General features: G+C 40.4%; 2 protein-coding genes across 4 annotated transcripts in view; both read right to left on the bottom strand.

Annotated features, from left to right (window-relative positions):
* Positions 1-23,315, bottom strand: part of LOC117522183 (gastrula zinc finger protein XlCGF57.1-like) — an 89,544-nt gene extending 66,229 nt beyond the window's left edge. For 2 of the 3 annotated variants that reach the window (XM_034183581.1, XM_034183580.1), the window contains exon 1: positions 18,019-18,214. In XM_034183581.1, the coding sequence (XP_034039472.1) occupies positions 18,019-18,214 (196 nt within the window). Of the gene's footprint in view, positions 1-18,018; positions 18,215-23,261 lie in introns of those variants that run through there. The other variant, XM_034183582.1, reaches the window with a different exon arrangement.
* Positions 1-27,564, bottom strand: part of LOC117522193 (gastrula zinc finger protein XlCGF57.1-like) — a 215,668-nt gene that overhangs the window by 155,886 nt on the left and 32,218 nt on the right. The window lies entirely within an intron of this gene.

Genomic DNA, 27,564 nt, shown 5'->3' with positions numbered 1-27,564 from the left:
TGGTCCAAAATACCTTCAACCACAATCCAGACTCTCACTGGAAGCTATAGGAAGCGTTTAGAAGCTGTTATCTCTACAAAAGGCGGATCTACTAAATACTGATGTATTTTTTCTGTTGGGGTGCCCAAATTTATGCACCTGCCTAATTTTGTTTAAATAATTTTTGCACACTTTCTGTAATACTAGAAACTTAATTTCACTGAATTTTGGAGGTGATCCAGATTGGTGTACGTCAGAATTCCCCGACTGCTTTTATTGACATGTTAAAAACCTGAAAATTGGTGAAAATCCAAAATGTACAAGTACCATTAATGAATGGTACTGACTTCATATTTCGATGATGTTTGAAGTACTGATTTCTGGGGGGGGAATCATTGTTTACTTTTTTTTTTTTTTTTACAGCAATATACATCATGCTTTAACTAAGCTGATTTAAATCATACCAGCCCTGGTGTTGTGAGACCAGACTACTGTCACAGTGGTCAAATGTTGCTATAATAATGTGTTAGGATCACAATTCAATCATTCATGACATCACATCATCAAAGAACATGAATTTGTGACAAGTTGCATTTGCACTTTAAAATGATACAGTTATTAAAACACTTTAATACATGTGTTTAGTTTTGTCAAAATATTTCACTATAAGCCTAAGAGCACAATAATTTCTCTTCTGCATACATTCTCATTGTTTCCCCCTGACATCTTTTACTACAGCCAAAGTGGTTCTCTTCTGAAAGAATTCTCACGCACTGGTTCACACCATTTTTATCTGGAAATGTTTTACCACATTCAGAGCAGCAATTTTCTTCTGTATGATTTCTCACATGTGATCATTTCTCATTTTGTTTCCACTTTTTGTCACCATCAGGACAGTGGAAAAAATGCTCACTTCCTACAGTTACTCTGTGCTGATGTGAACAGTTGATGTAAGGAAATTTAGCCAACCACATATAGATGGTTATGCTCCACCATAGGGGGCACACTATTTGTTTCTGTCTGAATTTTACAAGGTTTGAGGGCAAACACACAGACTGTATATATATATATATATATATATATATATATATATATATATATATATATATACTGGACAGAGCCTGTGTGACATCACCCACTGCTTTTCTACAGAGACCCACAACAGGTGAAATGAAGCCCATGTCTGGGCTGTGTTGTAGGTGTTGCCATGCTCACAGCATCTGATTGATGAACTCACTCAGTTATGAAAGTGGGCCATGGGGAGGGGGTGAACAGTTTTGGCAAGGGCAAAAGGCCCTGGCGGGGGGGTCTGGGGGTTCTCCCCCAAAGAATTTGAGATCTCAGATGCATTCTGGTGCATTTTCAGGTCAATTTGCCCACCAGAAATTCTTTTTTTGCTGTTGTTGTTGGGTCAGGTCAATTTTTCCATCCCAGTCTTTTTACACAACTTGTATTGTGCTACCAGCCTTTAATCTTAAAAAAAAAAAAGTTCAGAAAAATCACACTGTAAAGGAAATGACAATTCAAAAAACTCAAAAATAATAATTCTCAGTGTCAATTCAAATGGAACAATCGTATTATTTATCGCACATTAATGCATCAACTTGTTCAACATTTACTCACTTCTGAGATTTCCTAGTTTTGTCGGGAGCTTTGGAGCTATTTATTATAAAAGTAAAGTTCCTTCGGCGGCTCCCTTGTTTGCACTTGGGGTCGCCACAGTAAATCCAAGGTGGATCTGCATGTTGAATTGGCACAAGTTTTACGCCAGATGCCCTTCCTGACGCAACTCTGCATTACATGGAGAAATGTGGCAGGGGTGGGATTTGAACCCGGAACCTTCTGAACTGAAACCAAGCGCATTAACCACTTGGCCACCACCCCCCTTGGAGCTATTTATTATCCGTTTTCAAATTCTTGGCCACCTTAAAATCCTTACAAATATGTATAGCATGAAGGTAATGTGTACATGTAGTAATGGCAGATTCATTCATTCATTCAGCAAATGAATGTTTCTGATCTGGGTCGAGAAATTTTTTCTTAAAATATACAGAAATATGAAACAGCACTGTGCTATTTTCTTTAATTACTTGATGGTTAAAAAAAACTAATAAAATCTAAGTTATTTAAACTTGAGACTTCTCTTGTAGTAATGGCAGTAACAATAAAAACTGTGTAGCTTTTTTTGGTAAAAATAAAAATAGGTCAAACACTCAGCTCGACAGTGATTGAGTCAAACATCCAGCAGCTAAAGCAAACTTAGCTGATAAACTTCAGCAGAGCACGAACATCCCATATTATTTCGCTCACCTTAGACAAATTTTTGTCCACTGCTCAAACTCAATCTTGTGGCTTTGGCTCGCAGAGTTAAACTCTAGTCTGAATGTTACCGTCGTTAGCATTTTTAGCAGCTGAAGGCTTCAACCGTTAGCTCCACTTAATGTATGATAACTGGAGGAAAAACGCAGCTCATAACTTTTAATGTTGTGACTTAAGTGACTTAAAACCCTGATTTCCGGTAAATTCCGGAAAACGTTCATCACTGATTAATGCATAAACGGGCGGAGCATGGGTGGTTCTGTGTGTGACAAAAAAAAAAAAAAAAAAAAGAACACCCGACCACGCCCCTGTTACAGTCAGCATCACCTAAACTCCATTCGGTTGTTTATTAAATAATTTTTGGCGATGGTGTGATAGTTCTCCAAACGGTTTACTTCGTTATGGACATTAAGATTTATGAGCCACATATTTTCTGAGTTATCGTGCATTAAGTGGACAAAAAGGTGAAACTACCAACAGCTGCTAATAGTGCCAACACTGTTGGTACACAACATTAAATCCGACAACAGAAACGTCTGAGGACATCATTAGGACGTGTCACCAAACAAGCCAGATTATTTCAGGTGTTCATAACACAATATTCCAAACAAGCAGACACATTCTCCACGACCAGCTGCAGCGAGCAGAGTCTGAGCTAAAGATGAGAGGAGGAGACGCTCTGCTCAGCAGCTGCCTCTCAAAGTGACCTCCCACCCAAATAAACAGAGTTTTATGGTATATAAAACATAGCACACTGAGAAGTTAGAAAAAAATTAATCACTGTACAGCTGTCATGGAGGAGGAAACTACCTATACAGAAAAACTTTTTTTTGTACCAGGCTGTAAACATGTTGATGTCTGCTCTAAAGTTCTACATTTTAACAGAGTCCTATGTGAATATCCTGTTTTGGAACAAGCCTCAAGTGGTCAGTCAAGGTACTGCATTTCCACAGAGACCTTATTTCACACGGTTTCAGGTTAGCAAACACATTTGCATCTCATTTGTAACTGGTGGTGTGAAGAAAATAAAGGTTTAAGATGACAGGTTCCAGTTATTTTTAATCACAAGTTTACATCTGTGTGGCTTCCAGTGGTGGGCACAGGTAACCAAAAAGTTAGCTAATCAGCTAACTGAAAAGTTATCTTTTATAAAGCTAGACCGATAAACCACCCAACAATTTATCGGAAGCTACACCTAACGATAACTTTTTGAAAATTGAGTTTTGACACCACGATCACAAACCCAAGCAATGAATCACCACTTCTGTCTTTGTGCGCTCTGCCTCTGCTGTAAGCTCCTGTTTACTACGTATTTTGCAGCAGTAGAGCAGTTGAGAGGCGTTAAGCTCAACTCTACCACAGCAAAAGAAGCCTGACCACCAAGATGTCACGAAAAAACTCATTATTCCTTAACCGCCTAAAACAGTTCCGTTATGAGGCAGATTTCTTGGAAAATAAAGCAGTTTTGACTTATGGTTTTGATTTATAAATCAAATTAATCTGGATAGAATAACTACATTAATGACAATTCTGTCATTTGTACAAAGTTAAAATATAACATCTTTTATTCTATATACATAAAGGGCTACGTCCGTCCGTCTGGGATAAACTCCCAAACTATAATATGCAGCCCTAAAAACTATATATATTCTGAATCTTCATGACATGGGGAACAAACTGGTACCATTTTTTCTTAAAAGTTGAACTGAAAATTACCCCCAAAATAGCCGGCTGTGGGTATGACCAGGCAGATTCAAATTTCCAGCCCTGTATATGTGTTGGCCACCTCTGTTTATTTAATCCCTTCCTTCAGCTACTTTATGTTCTCAACTGTTAAGCACCTGACTGTCCTATACAACCCAGTTTGCCTTCCTGTCTGAACACATTCATTTTATCTTTGTAGAATTGCAATGTAAACACAGTGAAATACACCACTACCTCAATTTTGATTCATTGATATTTACATTTACTGTTATCTACCTTTTTGTGTGTAATTTTGTTATAAATTTGATTGCAAAGCAAAGTCTGCATGAAGGACTTCAAATGTGTTTGTCTTTTAACCAAGTACTTCCACTTAGTTTGGGGAGTCCACCTGTTACAGTTCTGCTGGACAAACTTTAGCCCATTAACTATTATATTTATAAGACATCAGCATTACAAAAACAAATGTTGGCCAATTGTTTTGATTAAAATGATTGGCATGTGGCTTATGTTTAAACAGGTTAACCCAGGCAGCGCCGGGTACCCCAGCGAGTTTTAAATAATGCACTAATTCTGAAGTTTTGTAACAAACACACACAGATGTCAAAAGGATTATGGATAAAATGAGCCTCTACTAATACCGATTGGTTGACCCATTCATTCTATGTAAAAACAAACACGTTAATGTGATGTGTGTATTGGTTTACATACAAATGTCCTTTTATAAAATATGCCATTTGATTAGACAACCGTCTGATATAACCAGGGTCAAAATGCATAGAACACTGCCACCTACTGGCGCGCAGATGCGCAGTCCCAAACCCATAATTCTTTGCACGCCAGAGAGCTACTGGTTTAAATAGCACAGAGAAAAAACACAACAATTGTAAATGAACATTATACAACCAAAATGTACATTTTTATTTCTTTTCATCAGCTGCAGCAACTCTCTGGCACGCAAAGGATTATGGGATATCTCAATACTTAGGGCGAATACCGCAATGAACACTACTGGCCAGTAGATGGCAGTAGAGACCATAAACACTTGCCAAAAATATACCAAATAAATAATCTGTGTCTCTACATTTAATCTGCGTGAAATTTAATAAACACAAACCGAACTTCAGACATCTTATATACAACCCCTGGCAAAAATTTATGGAATCACCGGACTCGGAGGATGTTCATTCAGTTGTTTAATTTTGTAGAAAAAAAGCAGATCACAGACATGACACAAAACTAAAGTCATTTCAAATGGCAACTTTCTGGCTTTAAGAAACACTATAAGGAATCAGGAAAAAAAATTGTGGCAGTCAGTAACGGTTACTTTTTTAGACCAAGCAGAGGGAAAAAAATATGGAATCACTCAATTCTGAGGATTAAATTATGGAATCACCCTGTAAATTTTCATCCCAAAAACTAACACCTGCATCAAATCAGATCTGCTCATTAGTCTGCATCTAAAAAGGAGTGATCACACCTTGGAGAGCTGTTGCACCAAGTGGACTGACATGAATCATGGCTCCACCACGAGAAATGTCAATTGAAACAAAGGAGAGGATTATCAAACTCTTAAAAGAGGGTAAATCATCACGCAATGTTGCAAAAGATGTTGGTTGTTCACAGTCAGCTGTGTCTAAACTCTGGACCAAATACAAACATGGGAAGGTTGTTAAAGGCAAACATACTGGTAGACCAAGGAAGACATCAAAGTGTCAAGACAGAAAACTTAAAGCAATATGTCTCAAAAATCAAAAATGCACAACAAAACAAACAAGGAACGAATGGGAGGAAACTGGAGTCAACGTCTGTGACCGAACTGTAAGAAACCTCCTAAAGGAAATGGGATTTACATACAGAAAAGCTAAACGAAAGCCATCATTAACACCTAAACAGAAAAAACAAGGTTACAATGGGCTAAGGAAACGCAATCGTGGACTGTGGATAACTGGATGAAAGTCACTTTCATTGGTGAATCTCGAATCTGCATTGGGCAAGGTGATGATGCTGGAACTTTTGTTTGGTGCCATTCCAATGAGATTTATAAAGATGACTGCCTGAAGAGAACATGTAAATTTCCACAGTCATTGATGATATGGGGCTGCATGTCAGGTAAAGGCACTGGGGAGATGGCGGTCATTACATCATCAATAAATGCACAAGTTTACGTTGATATTTTGGACACTTTTCTTATCCCATCAATTGAAAGGATGTTTGGGGATGATGAAATCATTTTTCAAGATGATATTGCATCTTGCCATAGAGCAAAAACTGTGAAAACATTCCTTGCAAAAAGACACATAGGGTCAATGTCATGGCCTGCAAATAGTCCAGATCTTAATCCAACTGAAAATCTTTGGTGGAAGTTGAAGAAAATGGTCCACGACAAAGCTCCAACCTGCAAAGCTGATCTGGCAACAGCAATCAGAGAAAGTTGGAGCCAGATGAAGAGTACTGTTTGTCACTCATTAAGTCCATGCCTCAGAGACTGCAAGCTGTTATAAAAGCCAGAGGTGGTGCAGCAAAATACTAGTGATGTGTTGGAGTGTTCTTTTGTTTTTCATGATTCCATAATTTTTTCCTCAGAATTGAGTGATTCCATATTTTTTTCCCCTCTGCTTGGTCTAAAAAAGTAACCGTTACTGACTGCCACAATTTTTTTTTCCTGATTTCTTATAGTGTTTCTTAAAGCTAGAAAGTTGCCATTTGAAATTACTTTAGTTTTGTGTCATGTCTGTGATCTGCTTTTTTTCTACAAAATTAAACAACTGAATGAACATCCTCCGAGGCCGGTGATTCCAGAATTTTTGCCAGGGGTTGTACAAACTAAAATCCAATGAAGTGAGACCTTGTGTAAAATGTAAATATAAACAGAATACAATGATTTGAAAATCCTCTTCAACCTATATTCAATTGAATATACAACAAAGACAAGATATTTAATATTCAAAGTGATAAACTTTATTGTTTTTGTGCAAATATTTGCTCATTTTGAAATGGATGCCTGCAACACGTTTCAAAAAAGCTCGGACAGTGGTATGTTTACCACTGTGTGACATCACCTTTCCTTCTAACAACACTCAATAAGCGTTTGGGAACTGAGGACACTAATTGTTGAAGTCGTATTTTGCGCTTCATAATGTGCCACCCATTTTCAATGGGCGACAGGTCTGGACTGCAGGCAGGCCAGTCTAGTACCCGCACTCTTTTACTACAAAGTCACGCTGTTGTAACATGTGCAGAATGTGGCTTGGCATTGTCTTGCTGAAATAAGCAGGGACTTCCCTGAAAAAGACGTTGCTTGGATGGCAGCATGTGTTAAGGGCCTTTCACATTGAATACATCAGGCCAATCCATCAAAGCTTCCCAATCCTTCGGATGCGTTGACGCGTGACGTCAGACGCTTTGCTTCGGAAGCGGCAAGGGGGCAGAGTTTTCTATGTCACACTCGGGCTGTTTCCACAACCTGAAAAAAGTTCAGTGATCGCCATATTGAATGTGCACCGCTTGAACCATAAAAAAGCTTTAAAAAAAAAACAGCAGTAGAACGATTCTCCCATCACTTGGTGGGATATCGATCGAACCGCGACAGCGGGCCGACCAGCACTGAGAAGCCGACCTTCAGGCATCATTCCTGAGCAGACCGAGGCAGGCAGCCGGGGGGATGGAGCAGAACCACTCAGTCCGAAATCTCCCACTTTTTGGCTATATGCGAAGTCCCAGTTTGCCCAACAGAGTTTAGTTCTGCAGCTTTATCGAGGTGAGAATAAAATAAAAGTAAAACGTTTCTGCACTGCTGTGAAGGTTTATTGACTGGCTGTTAGCTTAGCTTTTTAGCACAGTTGATCTGAGTGAACGCTTTAATTTGTAAAATGGTTCAGTCTCTTATTTTTACCAAATAAAGCTACAGCTTTTTTCGGAGACCAAAACTTTCAACTTTAAATAACTTTTTTTGGGGGGCATTTTTTTCCATTGTTTTTTCCCGGGTTTTATATACACTCAACAAAAATATAAATGCAACACTTTTGGTTTTGCTCCCATTTTGTATGAGATGAACTCAAAGATCTAAAACTTTTTCCACATACACAATATCACCATTTCCCTCAAATATTGTTCACAAACCAGTCTAAATCTGTGATAGTGAGCACTTCTCCTTTGCTGAGATAATCCATCCCACCTCACAGGTGTGCCATATCAAGATGCTGATTAGACACCATGATTAGTGCACAGGTGTGCCTTAGACTGTCCACAATAAAAGGCCACTCTAAAAGGTGCAGTTTTGTTTTATTGGGGGGGGATACCAGTCAGTATCTGGTGTGACCACCATTTGCCTCATGCAGTGCAACACATCTCCTTCGCATCGAGTTGATCAGGTTGTCAATTGTGGCCTATGGAATGTTGTTCCACTCCTCTTCAATGGCTGTGCAAAGTTGCTGGATATTGGCAGGAACTGGTACACGCTGTCGTATATGCCGGTCCAGAGCATCCCAAACATGCTCAATGGGTGACATGTCCAGTGAGTATGCCGGCCATGCAAGAACTGTGACATTTTCAGCTTCCAAGAATTGTGTACAGATCCTTGCAACATGGGGCCGTGCATTATCCTGCTGCAACATGAGGTGATGTTCTTGGATGCATGGCACAACAATGGGCCTCAGGATCTCGTCACGGTATCTCTGTGCATTCAAAATGCCATCAATAAAATGCACCTGTGTTCTTCATCCATAACAGACACCTGCCCATACCATAACCCCACCGCCACCATGGGCCACTCGATCCACAACATTGACATCAGAAAACCGCTAACCCACACGACACCACACACGCTGTCTGCCAGCTGCCCTGAACAGTGTGAACCGGGATTCATCCGTGAAGAGAACACCTCTCCAACGTGCCAAACGCCAGCAAATGTGAGCATTTGCCCACTCAAGTCGGTTACGACGACGAACTGGAGTCAGGTCGAGACCCCGATGAGGACGACGAGCATGCAGATGAGCTTCCCTGAGACGGTTTCTGACAGTTTGTGCAGAAATTCTTTGGTTATGCAAACCGATTGTTTCAGCAGCTGTCCGAGTGGCTGGTCTCAGACGATCTTGGAGGTGAACATGCTGGATGTGGAGGTCCTGGGCTGGTGTGGTTACATGTGGTCTGCAGTTGTGAGGCTGGTTGGATGTACTGCCAAATTATCTGAAACGCCTTTGGAGACGGCTTATGGTAGAGAAATGAACATTCAATACACGAGCAACAGCTGTGGTTGACATTCCTGCTGTCAGTATGCCAATTGCACGCTCCCTCAAATCTTGCGACATCTGTGGCATTGTGCTGTGTGATAAAACTGCACCTTTCAGAGTGGCCTTTTATTGTGGGCAGTCTAAGGCACACCTGTGCACTAATCATGGTGTCTAATCAGCATCTTGATATGGCACACCTGTGAGGTGGGATGGATTATCTCAGCAAAGGAGAAGTGCTCACAATCACAGATTTAGACTGGTTTGTGAACAATATTTGAGGGAAATGGTGATATTGTGTATGTGGAAAAAGTTTTAGATCTTTGAGTTCATCTCATACAAAATGGGAGCAAAACCAAAAGTGTTGCGTTTATACTTTTGTTGAGTGTATATATATATATATATATATATATATATATATATATATATATATATATTTAAATTAGTGTTAAATTAAATTTAGTGTTTCTTTATATTTAAAGAAATATTTTTATTTGTTCCAATCAGGAACATTTGCTGTGCAGACAACCAAACTTCCATTGATGAGCTGAACACCATGAAGTCCAGTCGAAAGAAAACATCTCTGCTCTTCAAAATAGGACAAAAGTGTCTTCAGCAACACCACCAGAGTTCAAAGCTGTAGAAGAGACCTTCATCTGGTCCCGAGAATCCAGCAGAACATCACCTGCTTCTAAATAAAAGGCTCTTTGAACAGCAAATATTTTATTAATTTTAAAAAAGCTGTTTCATTTTATATTTTAACAATAAATGAACGGATCATTAAAAATGTCCACGAATCAAAGTCAAAAGACATTTGCACAGGCAGAAGCTCTCCACTTATTGCACTCAAATTCATAATTTATAAATGAATCTGTCCTGATAACAACATTAAAGGCAATTACATATTTTGGTGAAATTACAAGTTGAAATGACTATAAAAAAATTCATCATGAGGTTTATGTCACAGAAATCCTACTTTACAATTCACACTGCAGTCATTGTTAAATTATTTCCTGTTGCATTTCTAATAAACATTTGTATTTATTTACAGTGTCTGTTTTTCTGGTTGAAATGAGATATAAATAATCTACCAGACTTTAAAAAATGTACAAATTTCCATGTTATTTTGTCTAAAAATAAATGTCCGAAGTTCCTTATGTTAGACAAGAAATTATCTAATCTGAAATAACAGGTGGTTTTCATTTACAGATGAAAGGTTTCTAAAGAACCATTTATTGATTTATTTAGCTATTTTAATTACAAGTGTTCTAAACGTTTTTAACAGCAATCAGAAATTCTGAAGTAACAAACTACAACAAAAAACATTTCCAAGGATTTTTCTTCAGAAAACTGCTCTATAAATGAGCAGTCCTGTGAGACGTTTGTTTTGTACACATCAGTGGTTTCTGCCACTAGTCTTCCGTATTTTGGCCCGACGTGCCGTTCCTATTGGACAGCGCGAAGGTACGTCACATCTCAGAGCGTCGAAAGTTGGACTGGGTTGAACTTTGACCGCATCAGCCTGCCGACAAGCGGCAATGCGCGCTCCCATCAAAAGTGTCAGTTTAGCTCGGCTTTTGACGCAACACTTCTGACGCATCTAAAAAGCAACGCGGCTCATTGAAAATAATGCTTTTTAGACCGATTTTTGAAGCATTTGACGCTTCCGTCGTGTTCAGTGTGAAAGGCCCATTAGAAGGAAAGGTGATGCAACACAGTGGTAAACATACCACTGTCCAGCTTTTTTGAAACGTGTTGCAGGTATCCATTTCAAAATGAGCAAATATTTGCACAAAAATAAAGTTTATCAGTTTGAACATTAAAAATCTTGTCTTTGTGGTGTATTCAATTGAATACAGGTTGAAGAGGATTTGCAAATCATTGTACTCTGTTTTTATTTACATTTCACAACCCCATTGAAATTGGGGTTGTATATTACTCTGGAACAAAGACGACAAACAGTCTTGTAAAGGACAATAAGTAGGACATTATAGAGCAAACAGGAAGCGATTGCAGCTCACAGTGATTCCAACTGAAAATAATGGAGAAGCAACCTGAGCTTCTTCTGGCATTTTTACATAAAACAAACAATAACATCTATAAACCCAGAGAATATTCAAGAGAGTTTTGGCACAATATAGAAAGGGTCTAATGCTGTTGTCCGTGTGGAGCCTGATCAGAGTGTCTCAAATGCATTTCTCCTGTCGTGAACTTTTACGGTACCAATAATGCACTGCGGAGTCCACACTAAAACCTTTAAAATTAATGCAATACTTTAAAACGAAACATATATCTGATATTTTCACTTTATAAAACTTCAGACGTGATGTTAATTTAAATAACTTGTCCAAAATTAGTTTGGTTAAAATTTTAACCATAAGTTAAAAGTGTATGTCTCTGGATGGCTCGGGTGATATTGCTGGCTAGTTAGTAGGGTGTCAAGAGAAATGATTTTTTTTTATTTTTTTTTGGCTCCCATTTTGGTTATTTTGGTGACCAGCTCTCCTCTGATTGCAGAGGAGAGAACTGTACATCTACTACAAAACATTAAACAGGTAGGCTCTAAAATCTTTGACATCAGACTTTAAAAATGTTTATTAACTGTTCAAGCTTTATTCACTAAGCTTGTAATAATATGTTAGTGGTCTAAAAATTATTGGACCAAAATTTATGGAAAGATAATTGATCCGCTGATGGTTTATCTGAAAAGCTAATTCAATAATGAAAACATTAGCTTCGATAATTAGCGGTTAGCGGAACTGTGCCCACCACTGGCGGCTTCCCTGTGTTGGTCACATAACGGGAAGAGGAAAACCCCAAAAAGTATCTGAGGATGAAGACTGTCAGTTGGATAAATTTCCCTGAAGACTGCAAAAGCTGCTGTACCAGTAACAAACTGCTTACTGATTTTCAAAGATCTGGCAACTTGCTTCTGATAGATTGTTTGTTGCTGTGACGCCACTCTGAACTTAACACGGTTGTATACGCTTCTTTTATTTCTGTTTAGCACTCTTCTGGTTATTAATTGTATCTACTCTGAACGTTATTTAACAACAGTCCTGTTGTGAATCGCTAGCAATTACCATTCGCTAGCGGTTAGCTTTCGCTAGCTAGGTCGACCCCCCCCCCCTCGTCGTTACTTTTTATAGTTGTTTCTTTTTACACATTTAATACTTCTGTTCGTTTTTCAGTCATTCATATAAATAAGCCTTCTGATCCCCTCTGCAAATCATTTATGGAAATTGTGGCTGCATTAGGATTTCGGCAGTGCATTCGGGATTTGACACACATTAGTGAAAATACCCTGGATCTGGTTCTCGCACGTGGTATTGCTGTCACGAATATTGACATCATGCCTCTTACATCAGTGGTGTCTGATCACTCACTTATTAAGTTTACAGTTTCGCTGCCGTGTTTAGTGGAACAACAACCTTATATATCATTACGGCGATGTATCAACTCCTCAACTAAGACTGAACTCGAAGCTAGACTGCCTGATGTCTTAGCTTCACATTTGACAAATACCCAGTCAGTACACAGACGTGGATAGTTTAAACTCAGTGCTCAAAACTATACTTGACATGATTGCACCACCTGTGTTAAAACCACGCTCCCCAAAAACACAGTCACCTTGGTTCAATGATTATCTGCAAGACCTCAAGCATAAAGCAAGAGGTCTAGAACAGAAATGGCGTCATTCAAAATTAGAAGTATTTCACCTTGCGTGGCGTGATGCTATCTTAGACTATAAGCATGCATTATTGGCTACAAAGCAGACTTACTATTCTGATTTGATCAACAGAAACAAGCATAACTCAAAGTTCTTGTTCGACATGGTGGCAACACTTATGCATGGACAACCACCTGAAGTTTGCTCTCCTTTTATAGCACAAGATTTCCTGGATTACTTTGGGAAGAAAATAGAAGACATCAGGTTAAACATATCCCAGCATGCCTTAACCCAGCCACTACACCCTGCTATTGAGGTGGGCGCCACTACTGAGGTATTACCTAGATTTACAGAATTTGATAGTATCTCACTAGGCATGCTGACAAAACTCGTAATGTCAACAAAAAGCACAACCTATTTATCTGATCCTATACCAACAAAACTGTTTCAGGACCTGTGGCCCACTCTTGGGCCAACTGTGTTGGAAATTATTAATCTTTCTTTAACTTCTGGATCTGTTCCTAAATGTTTCAAATCTGCAGTGATTAAATTATTACTTAAGAAACCTAATCTTGACCCTAGTGTATTGACAAACTATTGGCCAATATCAAATCTATCATTTTTCTCTAAAATTCTGGAAAAAGTGGTGTCACGGCAGCTCGTAGACTATCTTAGTGAGAATAATCTCTTTGAGCCACTGCAGTCTGCTTTTAGAAAATATCATTCCACAGAGACGGCTCTCACTAAAGTGGTGAATGATCTTCTGCTTACAATGGATTCGGACACCACTACGGTTCTGTTGCTGTTAGATCTCAGTGCTGTATTTGATACAGTGGATCATCATATTCTACTTGATAGGCTGGAAAATCATTATGGGATTACTGGGAGTGCCCTTGCATGACTGACGTCATACTTGACCAGTCGTTCTCACTGTTTTGTACAGTAACACTACCTCTAACCTTAGTAACATGAAATTTGGGGTTCCACAGGGGTCTGTCTTAGGCCCCCTGCTTTTCTCCCTTTATATAGCACCCCTTGGGCACATATTGCGGCATTTTGGGATTACCTTTCACTGCTATGCAGATGATACTCAGTTATACATGCCGATAACTGCTGGTAATCTCGTTCACATAAAATCCTTAGAAGATTGCCTTGCAGCAGTGAGAAGTTGGATGTCTAGAAACTTCCTACTTTTAAACTCTGATAAGACTGAAATTATGGTTCTTGTTCCAGTGAGATATCGGCATCAATTTGACCAGTTAACGCTCAGCCTCGGCTCGTGTGTCATACATCACACTGACAAAGTGAGGAACCCTGGGGTAATTTTTGATCCTTCGTTGTCCTTTGGCCTCCACATTAGTAATATTACTAGGACTGCTTTCTTCCACCTGCGAAATATAGCGAAGATTCATCCCATCCTGTTTATGGCTGATGCTGAGACCCTGATCCATGCATTTATCTCTTCTAGATTGGACTACTGCAATGTTCTATTTTATGGTTTACTGCAGTCTACAACCCCTGGCAAAAATTATGGAATCACCGGCCTCGGAGGATGTTCATTCAGTTGTTTAATTTTGTAGAAAAAAAGCAGATCACAGACATGACACAAAACTAAAGTCATTTCAAATGGCAACTTTCTGGCTTTAAGAAACACTATAAGAAATCAAGAAAAAAAGATTGTGGCAGTCAGTAACAGTTACTTTTTTAGACCAAGCAGAGGAAAAAAATATGGAATCACTCAATTCTGAGGAAAAAATTATGGAATCACCCTGTAAATTTTCATCCCCAAAACTAACACCTGCATCATATCAGATCTGCTCGTTAGTTTGCATCTAAAAAGGAGTGAACACACCTTGGAGAGCTGTTGCACCAAGTGGACTGACATGAATCATGGCTCCAACACGAGAGATGTCAATTGAAACAAAGGAGAGGATTATCAAACTCTTAAAAGAGAGTAAATCATCACGCAATGTTGCAAAAGATGTTGGTTGTTCACAGTCAGCTGTGTCTAAACTCTGGACCAAATACAAACAACATGGGAAGGTCGTTAAAGGCAAACATACTGGTAGACCAAGGAAGACATCAAAGCGTCAAGACAGAAAACTTAAAGCAATATGTCTCAAAAATCAAAAAATGTACAACAAAACAAATGAGGAACGAATGGGAGGAAACTGGAGTCAACGTCTGTGACCGAACTGTAAGAAACCGCCTAAATGAAATGGGATTTACATACAGAAAAGCTAAACGAAAGGCATCATTAACACCTACACAGAAAAAAACAAGGTTACAATGGGCTAAGGAAAAGCAATCGTGGACTGTGGATGACTGGATGAAAGTCATATTCAGTGATGAATCTCGAATCTGCATTGGGCAAGGTGATGATGCTGGAACTTTTGTTTGGTGCCTTTCCAATGAGATTTATAAAGATGACTGCCTGAAGAGAACATGTAAATTTCCACAGTCACTGATGATATGGGGCTGCATGTCAGGTAAAGGCACTGGGGAGATGGCTGTCATTACATCATCAATAAATGCACAAGTTTATGTCGATAATTTGGACAACTGAAAGGATGTTTGGGGATGATGAAATCATTTTTCAAGATGATAATGCATCTTGCCATAGAGCAAAAACTGCAAAAACATTCTTTGCAAAAAGACACATAGGGTCAATGTCAATGAGCAGATCTGATTTGATGCAGGTGTTAATTTGGGGGATGAAAATTTACAGGGTGATTCCATAATTTTTTCCTCAGAATTGAGTGATTCCATATTTTTTTCCTCTGCTTGGTCTAAAAAAGTAACCGTTACTGACTGCCACAATCTTTTTTTCTTGATTTCTTATACTGTTTCTTAAAGCCAGAAAGTTGCCATTTGAAATGACTTTAGTTTTGTGTCATGTCTGTGATCTGCTTTTTTTTCTACAAAATTAAACAACTGAATGAACATCCTCTGAGGCCGGTGATTCCATAATTTTTGCCAGGGGTTGTAGCATTAGGGGTCTCCAATTGGTTCAAAATGCTGCAGCCAGACTTTTGACACGAAGCAGAAAGTTCGACCACATTACACCCATTTTGGCATCCCTTCACTGGTTTCCTGTCCCAGTGAGATCAGATTTTAAGGTTCTGCTACTAACCTATAAAATTATTCATGGACTGGCACCTCCCTACCTAGCTGACCTAATTAAACCTTACGTACCGGCTCGGGCTTTACGTTCTCAGGGTGCAGGACTACTTTGTGTCCCTAAGGTGAATAAGAAGTCTGCGGGTCACAGAGCTTTCTCTTATCATGCCCCTGTTCTGTGGAATGATCTCCCTGCGTCAATAAAACAGTCAGATTCTGTGGAGATTTTCAAGTCCAGACTTAAGACGCACTTATTTTCCCTTTCATATGGCTAGCATACTGGTACAGTTTTGTTTTACGCTTTTTACTCTTAATTCATTTATTAGTAATAGAAGCGGGCTGCGGCCTCAACTTTACCTAAATTCTGGGTCTTTTAGTGAAGTTCAGGGCTAGCGGCCGGCGATCACCTTAGTATTTCTCTGTTTTTCTTGTTGTTTAATGCTGCCAAATTATACGAGGTCTGTTAGAAAAGTATCGGACCTTTTTATTTTTTGCAAAAACCTGATGGATTTGAATCACGTGTGCTTGCATGAGCAAACCTTGAACCTCCGTGCGCTGCGTGAACTTTTTCACGCCTGTCGATTGCATCATTTTCTGGTAAGCAGCCTTTGTGTGAGGACATGTGTAGTGCGCTCAGCGGATTTTCATTTCAAGGAAAAAGACAGAACAACTGGAGCAGCGCCGCATCAAATTTTGCCAGAAACTGGGCGACAGCCAGGTGGAAACCATTCGGATGATGATTCCGTCTTTTTCCTTGAAATGAAAATCCCCCGAGCGCACAGCACACGTCCCACACAAAGGCTGCTTACCAGGAAATGACGCAATCGACAGGCGTGAAAAAGTTCACGCATGCGCACGAAGGTTCAAAGTTGGCTCATGCAAGCACACGTGATTCAAATCAATCAGGTTTTTGCAAAAAATAAAAAGGTCCGATACTTTACAGTATTTTTTGTCTTTCTGATGCCTGATTCTGTTTTTTCTCTCTGTTTAAGGAGCAGCTCCATCCAGAGATGGGAGTTGTATTCATGTTGGCGATCCTCCTGTCCTGCGCGCCAATAGCATTTCTTGTATATTCGTCCGTGAATTGTTCTGTAATTTATTTCTGTATCTTGGCCCAAGCAGAGTGTCACCCCTTTGAGTCTGGTCTGCTTGAGGTTTCTTCCTCAGAGGGAGTTTTTCCTTACCACTGTTGCTCTGGGGGTTGGTAAGGTTAGACCTTACCTGTGTGAAGCGCTTTGAGGCAACTCTGTTGTGATTTGGCGCTATATAAATGAAAATGAATTGAAATTGAATATTCTTAATTGGAATTTGGTTGTTCAGTGAAGGTGTATTCTTAATTCATAATTGGGATTTGGTTGTTCTAGCAAAGCTGTAAAAAGTGTTTTTCACTGCTCAATCAACAACACGGCAGGCTTATCAGCTGAAGGACAAATTGCCCGACGGTTTTCCTCCAGAGGAATGTCTTGGCCTTGGTGAACATTTGGCTGTTTCTTATCTCAACTCACAAAGACAATAAACTGTTTCACAGGACTGAAGCATGTTCCACTCCCTCCCCCCACCCCCCTCCTACTCCCCATCACACACGCCCCACTCCGGCTTCTGCTCACGTCATTCCTTCCCTTCTGCAGGGGCGGCGTGGTTTTAGCTGCAGCTGGTCCCCCCCCCCAAGCTGACGGTGGCGCAACTAAGGGTTGCTGCGTGACCTTCACCCACTTGCCTCAATTCAGATAACGGACTTCTTCAAATTTCATGCACATAAACAATGTCAAATGTGTATGTACTATCTTTAATTCTGATGTGTGCCATTATTACGGTAAACAAGTAATAATTGTGGACTAATTGCGGTCTGAGGTAAGTGGAGTGTAAACGTAATTTCTCCACTGTGAGATCAATAAAGTATATCTCATCTCATCTCATATTCAGAGTCATTAAATTGTTTCTTAGCAGTGGAACACCTGCTCCCACTAACAGACGTTTCACAGAGTTTTGATCAATTCCTACCTGAGTTTTGAAGAACCTGTGATGACTGTGGTATTTCATCATCATTTTCAGTCTTCACAGGGACAAAATGTAACTTGGTCTTCTCAGTCTCCAGCCGGTGAAGCTGTTGTCCCTCGTTACTTGTCCAGACTTCCTTTTGTTCCTGTTTAATGTCCTTCCAGTCAACACTCAGATTCAACTCCTGCTGCTGGAGCATTTCTTCGTTAATCACCAACTGCTGCAACATGTCTGCAAGGAAGCAAATAATATGAAGAACATGTGTCACAGTGAAGACAAATCAGCAGCACTGTCACCATGAAGTTACTGCACTGATGGAACTGATACTGTGGAATTATACATCAAGCGTCCTTGGTTTAGATTTTTTTTTCACATTCTTGATTTGCACCCAGATGATGTTTTCACACAACTCAGAGGTTCAGTCCAGTTGAAGAAATGCTTGATACTTGTAAAGTTTGAAAATTGTCACTTTGGTTGTCTGTTGCGTGCTGCACTTTGGTCAACAGCACCACAGAACACACTCAGGAATCGGAATAGGAATCGGTATTGATAAGATTTTATGGATACTGATGCTATTATCAATTCCACTTATTGAGCTGATTCTTTATTGAATCCCTTATCAATACCTCTGTGTACTAAAAGTAGGCTTTACAGGTTTTCTATGTCAGCATTTTATTGAGTCTTACCCCGTTTTGCAACACTGGCAACAACTGTTGCTGAAGTGTAAAAAAAAAAAAAAAAAAAAAAAATCTCAAAGGGACTCATGCAACTTTTTCCACATATACATATATATATATATATATATATATATATATATATAAATCTGGGCATAAACGGGTTAAAGTATATAAATATGGAATCTGTAGTTTTGTCGGCAGAGAACCATCACGTGCGCCGCCCCACAAAAAGTTAATGAGGAAGGAATATAAACTTCGGTGTGGAACGGAAGACGGTTCTCATTATTGCCCGCAACAAGACAAGAGTCCCAGTTAGTGACTTTAATCAGCAAAAAGGTGACTCATGACTGACATCTTTAAATGGCTTTGAGAGGAAGTTAATGAAGAGATTGCAGACCCACTGCTTCTGATAAGCAGCGAAGCAGAGAAGAAGTGGGTTGCAGCGCTGCTTCTCTGCCTCAAGTAGACCCGCAGACCCACTGCAGAAGCTGTAGAGAAATTATAATTTTTCACAGGTGGAAGAAAACACACCCTCAAAAACAACAGCTGCTCTGACACAATGTGAACTGAAGAACCGATAAGGGAATTGTTAAGCAAAAAGACTTGATGTCTTTGGATTTAATCATTTCTTATCAATTATTTATTAGGACCCCCATAAGCTGCAGCAGAGCTGCAGCTACTCTTCCTGGAGTCCACACAGATTTACAAACACAATATACATAAATCAAAAATGCAAAAAAGTATACAAGTAAAAAAATAAAATAAAAAGTAACAAAAAAGAAAAATCCAATCAAATGAATCGTTAAACCCAGATTACTCATTATATTAATAAATGCAGTTTTAGAAGTTTTTTTTAAGGCATTCATTTGAAGTAAGTTTGATGTGATCAGGTAATAAATTCCATTCATTCATACCCCTAAAGATGACAGTGTTCTTAATGGCATTAGTTCTAGCTGCAGGTAGCCTAAAGTTTCCCGCCACAGCATGTCTGGTTATACATCTATGATTTTCTGAACTAAAAGAAAAATTCTAGAGCTGAAATGATTAGATGAGTAAGTCGAATATTTTGATTACAAAAAATGATTGAGGCGAATTTTGTGCCTTGAAGCTTCATTTAACGTTGTAGTACACATGCCAGGCCTGTGTGCGGCGATGTAACGTCCCCAGGAAAAAAAAAAAACAGAGGAAGACTCGAGCATGCGCATAGGCTGTGTAAGTGCTAATCAATTTAGCACAAAAGCTACATCCTTCCAATGCGACACACAGAGTAAAATAAAGCCTTTTAGGAGAAAGAGCGTCCACGCTGATCATCTGAAATAGCTTACTGTGCGTTTAAAGCAAAGCAGTGTGTTTCCATTAAAAAAAAACAAAAAAAAACAGTCACGTGGCGGCCCGCTGCTGTCTCTCTCTGCCCGGTGTGAGCGGCTCAGCACGCCCCTCACACTGGGCAAGTCACAGCTCTGTCCCCGGCAACACAGACAAGCAGTCTCTGAAAGAAGAGCCTCTTTCTTCTGTGTTTGGCACAGACTCGCACTCGCAGTGTTTTGCTTTTTAATTTTCGTTTTTGTGGGCAACACACAACCCTTCACAAACACGAAAACTTAAATAAAATAATAATAATAAAAAAAAAACTGACTGCGAGGCTTGCATTTTCAACCTCCAACTGAAATGCATCTGCTGAATCGCAGAGAAAGAAGGATAAAAGAAAAATGACGCAGTGACCCAGTCCACCAACCTTAAAACAAACAAACAAAAAAAAAAACAACAAAACTTAAAAATGGCTAAATTTCACAAGTTGAGGAAAACATGGAAGACAAAGCCACATCCCCCCAACATTTCAGCAAAATGTCAAGTCTTTGGCCCGACTTTGGCTGAGCTCCTGACACCAGGAAAGATCCAAAACTTGTTAAGATGTGAAAAAATAAATTACTGAGGAAAACAGAAAGGGCTACACTAAATTTGACAATCTGCGTGATGGCGCAGCGACATTGTGCCATTGCTTTGAGAGAGCATGGACTGTTGATGTTGAAAAACGCAAAAGTACTTTTTATCCAATTACTCGATTAATCGCCAGAATAATCAATAGAATACTCTATTACTAAAATAATCGATAGCTGCAGCCCTAAACAATTCCTAAACAAAACAGAAGGTGACTTACTGACAATAACCTCTCTCTTAAAAATGATCAGTGAATATAAAAGTCTGTCCTTGACTAAAGCCTGGTTCACACGGCAAGATAATTAGGCCGATATCGGACCCGATCTTCCCTTTCCAACAACTTTAAGGATGCCCTGACAATCCTGAGGACGCCAAAGATAATCTTATCAGATATTCCTGTCGTGTGTGGTGTGTTCAGAGTGCTCTGATCTGCTTGGAAGGATGTCAGGGGTGCTCCGATCGCAAATTGCGCATATTCAACATGTTGGATCGTCTTGACCCGATATCGCAGCGTGTGTTGTGTCCTCTGACAACAAACGAGCATGCAGCCTGCTGAATGTCACATGTAGCCAATCAGAAAGTGAAGTGACGGACATACAGAGCAGAAAATAAACTCAAAAACAGCTGTTCTGACTTACCAGAAAGTCCAGTGGTCGCGCTGTCTCCACTCCTTTAATTTTTATTTTTTATTGTTTTTTTCCCCATTTTAAATAGTCCACAAAGTATCTCTGTTTGCTTACTGTGAAGCCACATTTAATCTCGAGAGATTTTGTGAGACTTCCTGACTGACCTGGGAATGTTCGTGTGAAATGTGTTCGTGTGTGGTGTGTTGTTTCCCCATGTGGCTGCACATGGTGAAACAATACACCACACCACACATTGTACAACCAAACCTGTTAACATCCAGTTTAAATTTTTATGCATTGTAATGATATTTGTCCTATAACTGCACTTAAGTGCTATACAAGCAGCCCTATTTTGAATAATCTGTCATTTATTTATCATTTCTCCAGTGGCATTTAACCAAACTGCTGGGCAACAGTCCAGGTATACTAATAGTAATGCTTAGGGATGGGTATCGATATATCAATTCCACTTATCGATACCTCTTGTGAATTTTTGTGTACTCAAAGTAGGCTTTACAGGTTTTATATGTCAGCGGGTCAAAGAGCTTTTTCTTATCATGCACCCGCTCTGTAGAACAGTCTTTCTGCGACTGTGAGGCAGTCGGAGTCCGTGGACATTTTTAAGTCAAGACTTAAAACCTATTTTTATTCTCTTTCTTATGAATAGTTTTATTTTTATCTGTTTTATTTTTTAACTTCTGTTTTTAATTATGTATTTTAATTTTTACTTATTTTAATTTTTTATGTTGAACTGTTCTGTGTGAGGCATCTTGAAACGGCTTTTGTTATGATTTGGCTCTTTATAAACTGATTCAATTGAAATTGAACAACATTTTATTGAGTCTTAAAGTAAATAAATATGAAATTGGTTACTGGATCCTTAAACTCTGGACATAAACTCCACATGGTGGATCCTTAATCTCTGGACATGTAAGTAAAGCTGAAGTTTATTATACGTGTTAAAACAGGCGAAATACAATCAGCTGCTTCAGGTTTAGCTTATTAGCTGTTGGGGGTCACAAATATAACTCGTTTCAGCATCTGATTCTCCGCTCTGCTCAGGATATTACACATTGCCAAGGTCAGAAGAATAAACATCAGCTGTATTACTTCACTGTATATAGGCCTCCTGCCCCATATTCTGAATTCTTAATTTGGTGGGTTCATCTCTTACTTGTCAACAAGTGCAGATAACATTCTGATCATTGGTGACTTTAACATTCATATAAATAAGCTTTCTGATCCCCTCTGCAAATCATTTATGGAAATTGTGGATGCATTAGGATTTCGGCAATGCATTCAGGACTCGACACACATAAGTGGAAATACCCTGGCTTTGGTTCTCACACGTGGTATTGCTGTCAATCAGTGGTCTCTGATCACTCGCTTATTAAGTTTACAGTTTCGCTACCGTCTTTAGTGGAACAACAACCTTATATCACTACGGTGATGCATCAACTCCTCAACTAAGACTGAACTCGAAGCTAGACTGCCTGATGTCTAAGCTTCACATTTGGCAAACACCCAGTCAGTACAGTCTTGTGGATAGTTTAAACTCAGCGCTCAAAACTACACTCGACATGACTGTGCCACCGTTATTAAAACCACGCTCCCCCAAATCACAGACACCTTGGTTCAATGATTACCTGCGTGACCTCAAGCATAAGAGTGTAGAACGGAAACCCTAACGATGGTGCACAGGAAGCGCGAGTCTGTGAACGCGCACTTCCTGTTGTCCACTCAGAAAAATATTTCGTCCGATTAAAGTTTTCTTTAAAGCGCATTTTGTTGCCGACGTTACGGCCATGAACCAGTGCAATGAATATATTAGAAACAAATCATACATTTAGAAAACAGAAATAAAAAGTTAACTTTGATCTGTTTAGCTACTACGCTAACCTGCTACAAACTAGCCCCGCTGCTACCGTCCTGCTAACATAGTCTGTTAATGAGTCCTCAGTATCCATTACCGTATTTTGGCTCATGTATAAATAAAGTGTGTTACCTGCTGAAACGCACCACTCCACGGACTCGGACAAATGAGAAGAATAAAAGATTAAATTAAATTTAAATGTTTGCGAAAAACAGTGAACGTCAGCGAGCAGATTGTCACCTCCGTCCAAGCAGCACAGTGATTGGCTCAGACACATCAGCCAATCAAAACGCCGCTACTTGGAGAAGTCGAACAAAAATCAACATTTTTCTGTTGAAAAGATTAAAACACTCAAAATGTTTTATTTTTCACCGTCTATTTGTAGACATTGATTAAATATGGGCCTTTAGACCGTGTTTAACCCTGATGATTCACTGGATTAAAAAACAAATAGACAGCTGAACTCCTGGTCTCATAATTATGAGAAAATATGAGATACTTTTTTAAAATAGCTTCCGTAAAATGGGCTTTCGTACTTCCAGTCCCTCAGTAAAGACAAGCGTGAGAATTCCTGAGTCATAATAAAAAAATCAGCCAATTTGTAACCTCCTCCGACACTGTGATCACACACTGTAATGTATGCATGTGAAAAGTCGTATACGAGGTCTATTAGAAAAGTATCCGACCTTATTATTTTTTTCAAAAACCATATGGATTTGAATCACGTGTGATTACATCAGACATGCTTGAACCCTCGTGGGCATGCAAGAGTTTTTTCACGCCTGTCGGTTACGTCATTCGCCTGTGGGCAGTCTTTGAGTGAGGAGTCATCCACCCTCTCATCGTTTTTTCATTGTTTAGGAATGGCTCAGAAGCTGCTGTTTTGTTTGATCAAAATTTTTTCAAAACTCTAAGGCACAACTGAGTGGACACCATTCGATAAATTCAGCTGGTTTTCGGTAAAATATTTTAACGGCTGATGAGAGATTTTGGTCTGTAACTGTCGATTTAAGGACGGCCCACGGCGCCTGACGGCGATCTGCGCTTCGGGGCGGCAGCGTCTCACTGTTTCAAGTTGAAAACTATCACATTTCAGGCTCTGTTGATCCAGTAAGTCGTCAGAGAACAGAGAACTTTCAGAAGAAGTCGGCATGAGGAGTTTATTCGGACATTCCATTGTTAACAGACATTTTGTAATGAAAGAACGTGTGGGCAGAGTCGCATGTCGGGCCGGACCCGACCGCGGGGGGTCGCGACAGGAAAAACACCTCCGTTGGAAACCTTAACGGGCAAGTTGGGACATGCCCAAGCTGTTAAACAATTTCTCAGTTACTCACTTGTTGAAAGCCATCAAAAGCCGGCTGAATTTTACAAATGGTTTTCAACACGGAGGTGTTTTTCCTGTCGCGGCGCACACAGATTCGCCGAGTCGTTTCCGTGACGACTCGGCGCGCACGTCTTTCATTAAAAAATGTCCTTAAACAGTGGAATGTCCGCATAAAGTCCTCATGTCGGCCTCTTCTGAATCTTCTCTGTTCTCTCACGACGTCCTGGGTGAATTAAGCCTTAAATTAGGATGTTTTCAGGTCGAAACAGGCCGACGACGGCACCTGGAAGTGCTGCACGACGTCCTGCTCTGTGGGAAGTCCTTACACCGACAGAAACACCCCATAATCTCTCATCAGCCGTTAAACTTTTCACCGAAAACCAGCTTAATTTCTCGAATAGTGTCCACTCAGATATTCCTCACAGGTCCAGAAAAAATGTTGATAAAGCAACGCGCGCCGTCTCGAGCAGCGTGTGAAACAAAGGAATTCAGACGAGAGGGCGGGACCACATCTCACTCAAGGCCTGCCCACAGGGAAATGACGTCACTGACACGCGTGAAAAAACTCACGCATGCGCACGAGGGTTCAAGCATGATTGGTGTAATCGCACGTCATTCAAATCCATATAGTTAAAAAAAAAATAAAAGGGTCGGTTTATTATCTAATACACGTATGCTGTATGTCCCTGGCCACTGCCCGTACTTCCTGGTTCTTCAAGTAAACACAGCTAGAGCAAGGCTGGTCTCATTCTTGTCTTCTCGTACTTACACACCATAAGTACATTACATGTTGTCAGAAGTGGGATGCAGTGGACTTGTATCAGGAGTTTCAGAGATTTTGCAGCCATGTGAGCTTCGTGTTTGCGGGTCTACTAGCCACGCTGGAGCCGAAACGCAAGGCAGGCTGGATCGGCACATGGATTGGTGAGAAGGGCACAGAAATCTACGCTCGACTGGGCTGAGAGTGAAAAAGACAACCCAAATAAAGTCCTGGATAAGTTTGCTGGCTACGTGAAACCGCGGAAAAATAAGCGGATTGCCAGGCACCGTTTCAAGCAAAGGAAACAGGGACCAAGAGAAAGTTCTGATCACCTTCTGAAGAATATGAGGCTACTTCTACTGGACTGTGAGTGCAGAGATCCCGATGACGTGCTGATTGATGCGATAATAGAGGGTGTCAGAGAAAAGCGTGTCCAAGAGAGGCTACTTGACAAAGGTGAAGATTTGACACTGGCCAAAGCAATAGAAATCCCCCAGCAGTGTTGTGTGGGCCGCTGAAGAGGAGGTACTGCTGGCCCACCACCACAAGATGGCGCCCTGCTTGAAGTGCGGGCTTCAAGCACGAGAGGGCGTCGGAGCGACCAGGAGTGACAGCTGTCACTCATCAACCGTACCAGCTGTCACTCATCCACTACTCATCACCACCACCATAAAGGCCGGATTGCAACTCCACCTCCCCGCCAAGAAATCAGCTACCATCCAGGTAATTTTCTCTGCTGACTCAAAACATTGAGTAATAATCTGAACTTCTTTGCAGCCGTTTTCCTGTGGTGTGTCCTTATCTGTGGGATTGGCGTTTGGTGTGATCAGCGACGGCTTCGCTTCACACCCCAACCAGATAAGTGGTTAGACAGGAGCTGCATGAGTGTGTGATTGGAGGTGGAGGTTCTCCCTCCTAATTGTGTACAGACTGTGGGATTACTGAGTGTGCGACCTCACACTCATCAGGACTGTCTCTGTTCTCTGCCAGCAGTACTGGGTCTGACTGCTGAAGACAGCGGCCACCTGGGGCGCAGGGCTTGGCAGCTCCGGTGTTCTTCAGCTCCGTTGGCAGTGGAAGCTGTGTGGGACCCGGCTCTTCTCTCGCCAGGCGTCTTCTATCGTCGAGCCTGCCCACACGTCACTTTGTGTATAATTGACCGTCCACCATATTGTTATTGTCTGTACGTCGTTGTACAATTCACAACATTAAATTGTTACTTTTGGCTTATCCATTGTCCGTTCATTAACGCCCCCTGTTGTGGGTCCGTGTCACGACACTTTCACAACAAGCAGTTTGAATTGTCACAAATGCAAATGAAAATTGTTCAAGAGGAGGATGTGCAGGTCTCCGCAGTGTCAAACAAACCAAAGTTCCCGGTACAAAACAACAAGTCGTACAAACCTAGTCAGCAAAACCCCATACATTCAAAACAAGGTGTGCATGGCAAAAATAAAACTTGCTCAAAATGTGGAAAAGACCCCAAACACAAGTGGAATCAAGGAAAATGTCCAGCTAAAGGCTCAATACGCTCCTGCTGTCACAAACCAAACCACTGGGTGTCAGTATGTCGTAGTCGCTCTGTTAAAGCAGTCAATGTTGATTCGAATGACAAGTGAGGAGGAAATTTTGGACATAAATCTGACAACAGATGCAGTTCCAACTGCAGTAGTGGGCGATGACAAGTGGTTAGTAGACATTGCCATATTGTATCAAATGGTGCAGTTTCGGATAGATACAGGTGCAAAGTGCAACACACTGACTCTGAACTGCTATCAGTCTCTCGACCACTCAGGTAAGCTGAAGTCATCTAAAAGAGTGCTCAGAACCTACTCAAACCACAAAGTAAAGCCAGTTGCAGCAGTCGACCTCCCGCTGCAGTACAAAGAGAGCAAAACCAAAACAGAGTTAGAAATAGTGGACATTGCACAAGAGAATGTGCTCAGCGGCACAACGGCAGAGGCTTTAGGCCTAATCCTGAGACTGGACTCTCTACAAAACAGCAATGTTGTGTCAACACTCCAATAGGGAGATACAGATGGCTGAGATTGCCATTTGGTGTCAAATGTGCACCAGAGATCTTTTGGCGCATCATGGACCAAATGCTCGAGGGCATCAGCGGAGCTACTGGCATAATGGATGATATCCTGATTGCAGCGCCAAAAATGAAAGAACACAATGAAATCCTGAAAAAGGTTGTAGAGAGAGCTACAAGTTACAACCTCAAACTTAACTTCAACAAATGCCACATCCGACAAAGTGAAGTGCCATATGTGGGACATTTGATTACATCTGAGGGACTGAAACCCGACCCGGCTAAAATGGAGGCTGTCAGGTGCATGCCGCCA

This window comes from Thalassophryne amazonica, chromosome 12, assembly GCF_902500255.1.
Source record: "Thalassophryne amazonica chromosome 12, fThaAma1.1, whole genome shotgun sequence".
Taxonomy (NCBI): Eukaryota; Metazoa; Chordata; class Actinopteri; order Batrachoidiformes; family Batrachoididae; genus Thalassophryne; species Thalassophryne amazonica.
The sequence above is the reverse complement of the archived record's forward strand: the minus strand, read 5'-3'. Positions and strand labels throughout refer to the sequence as shown.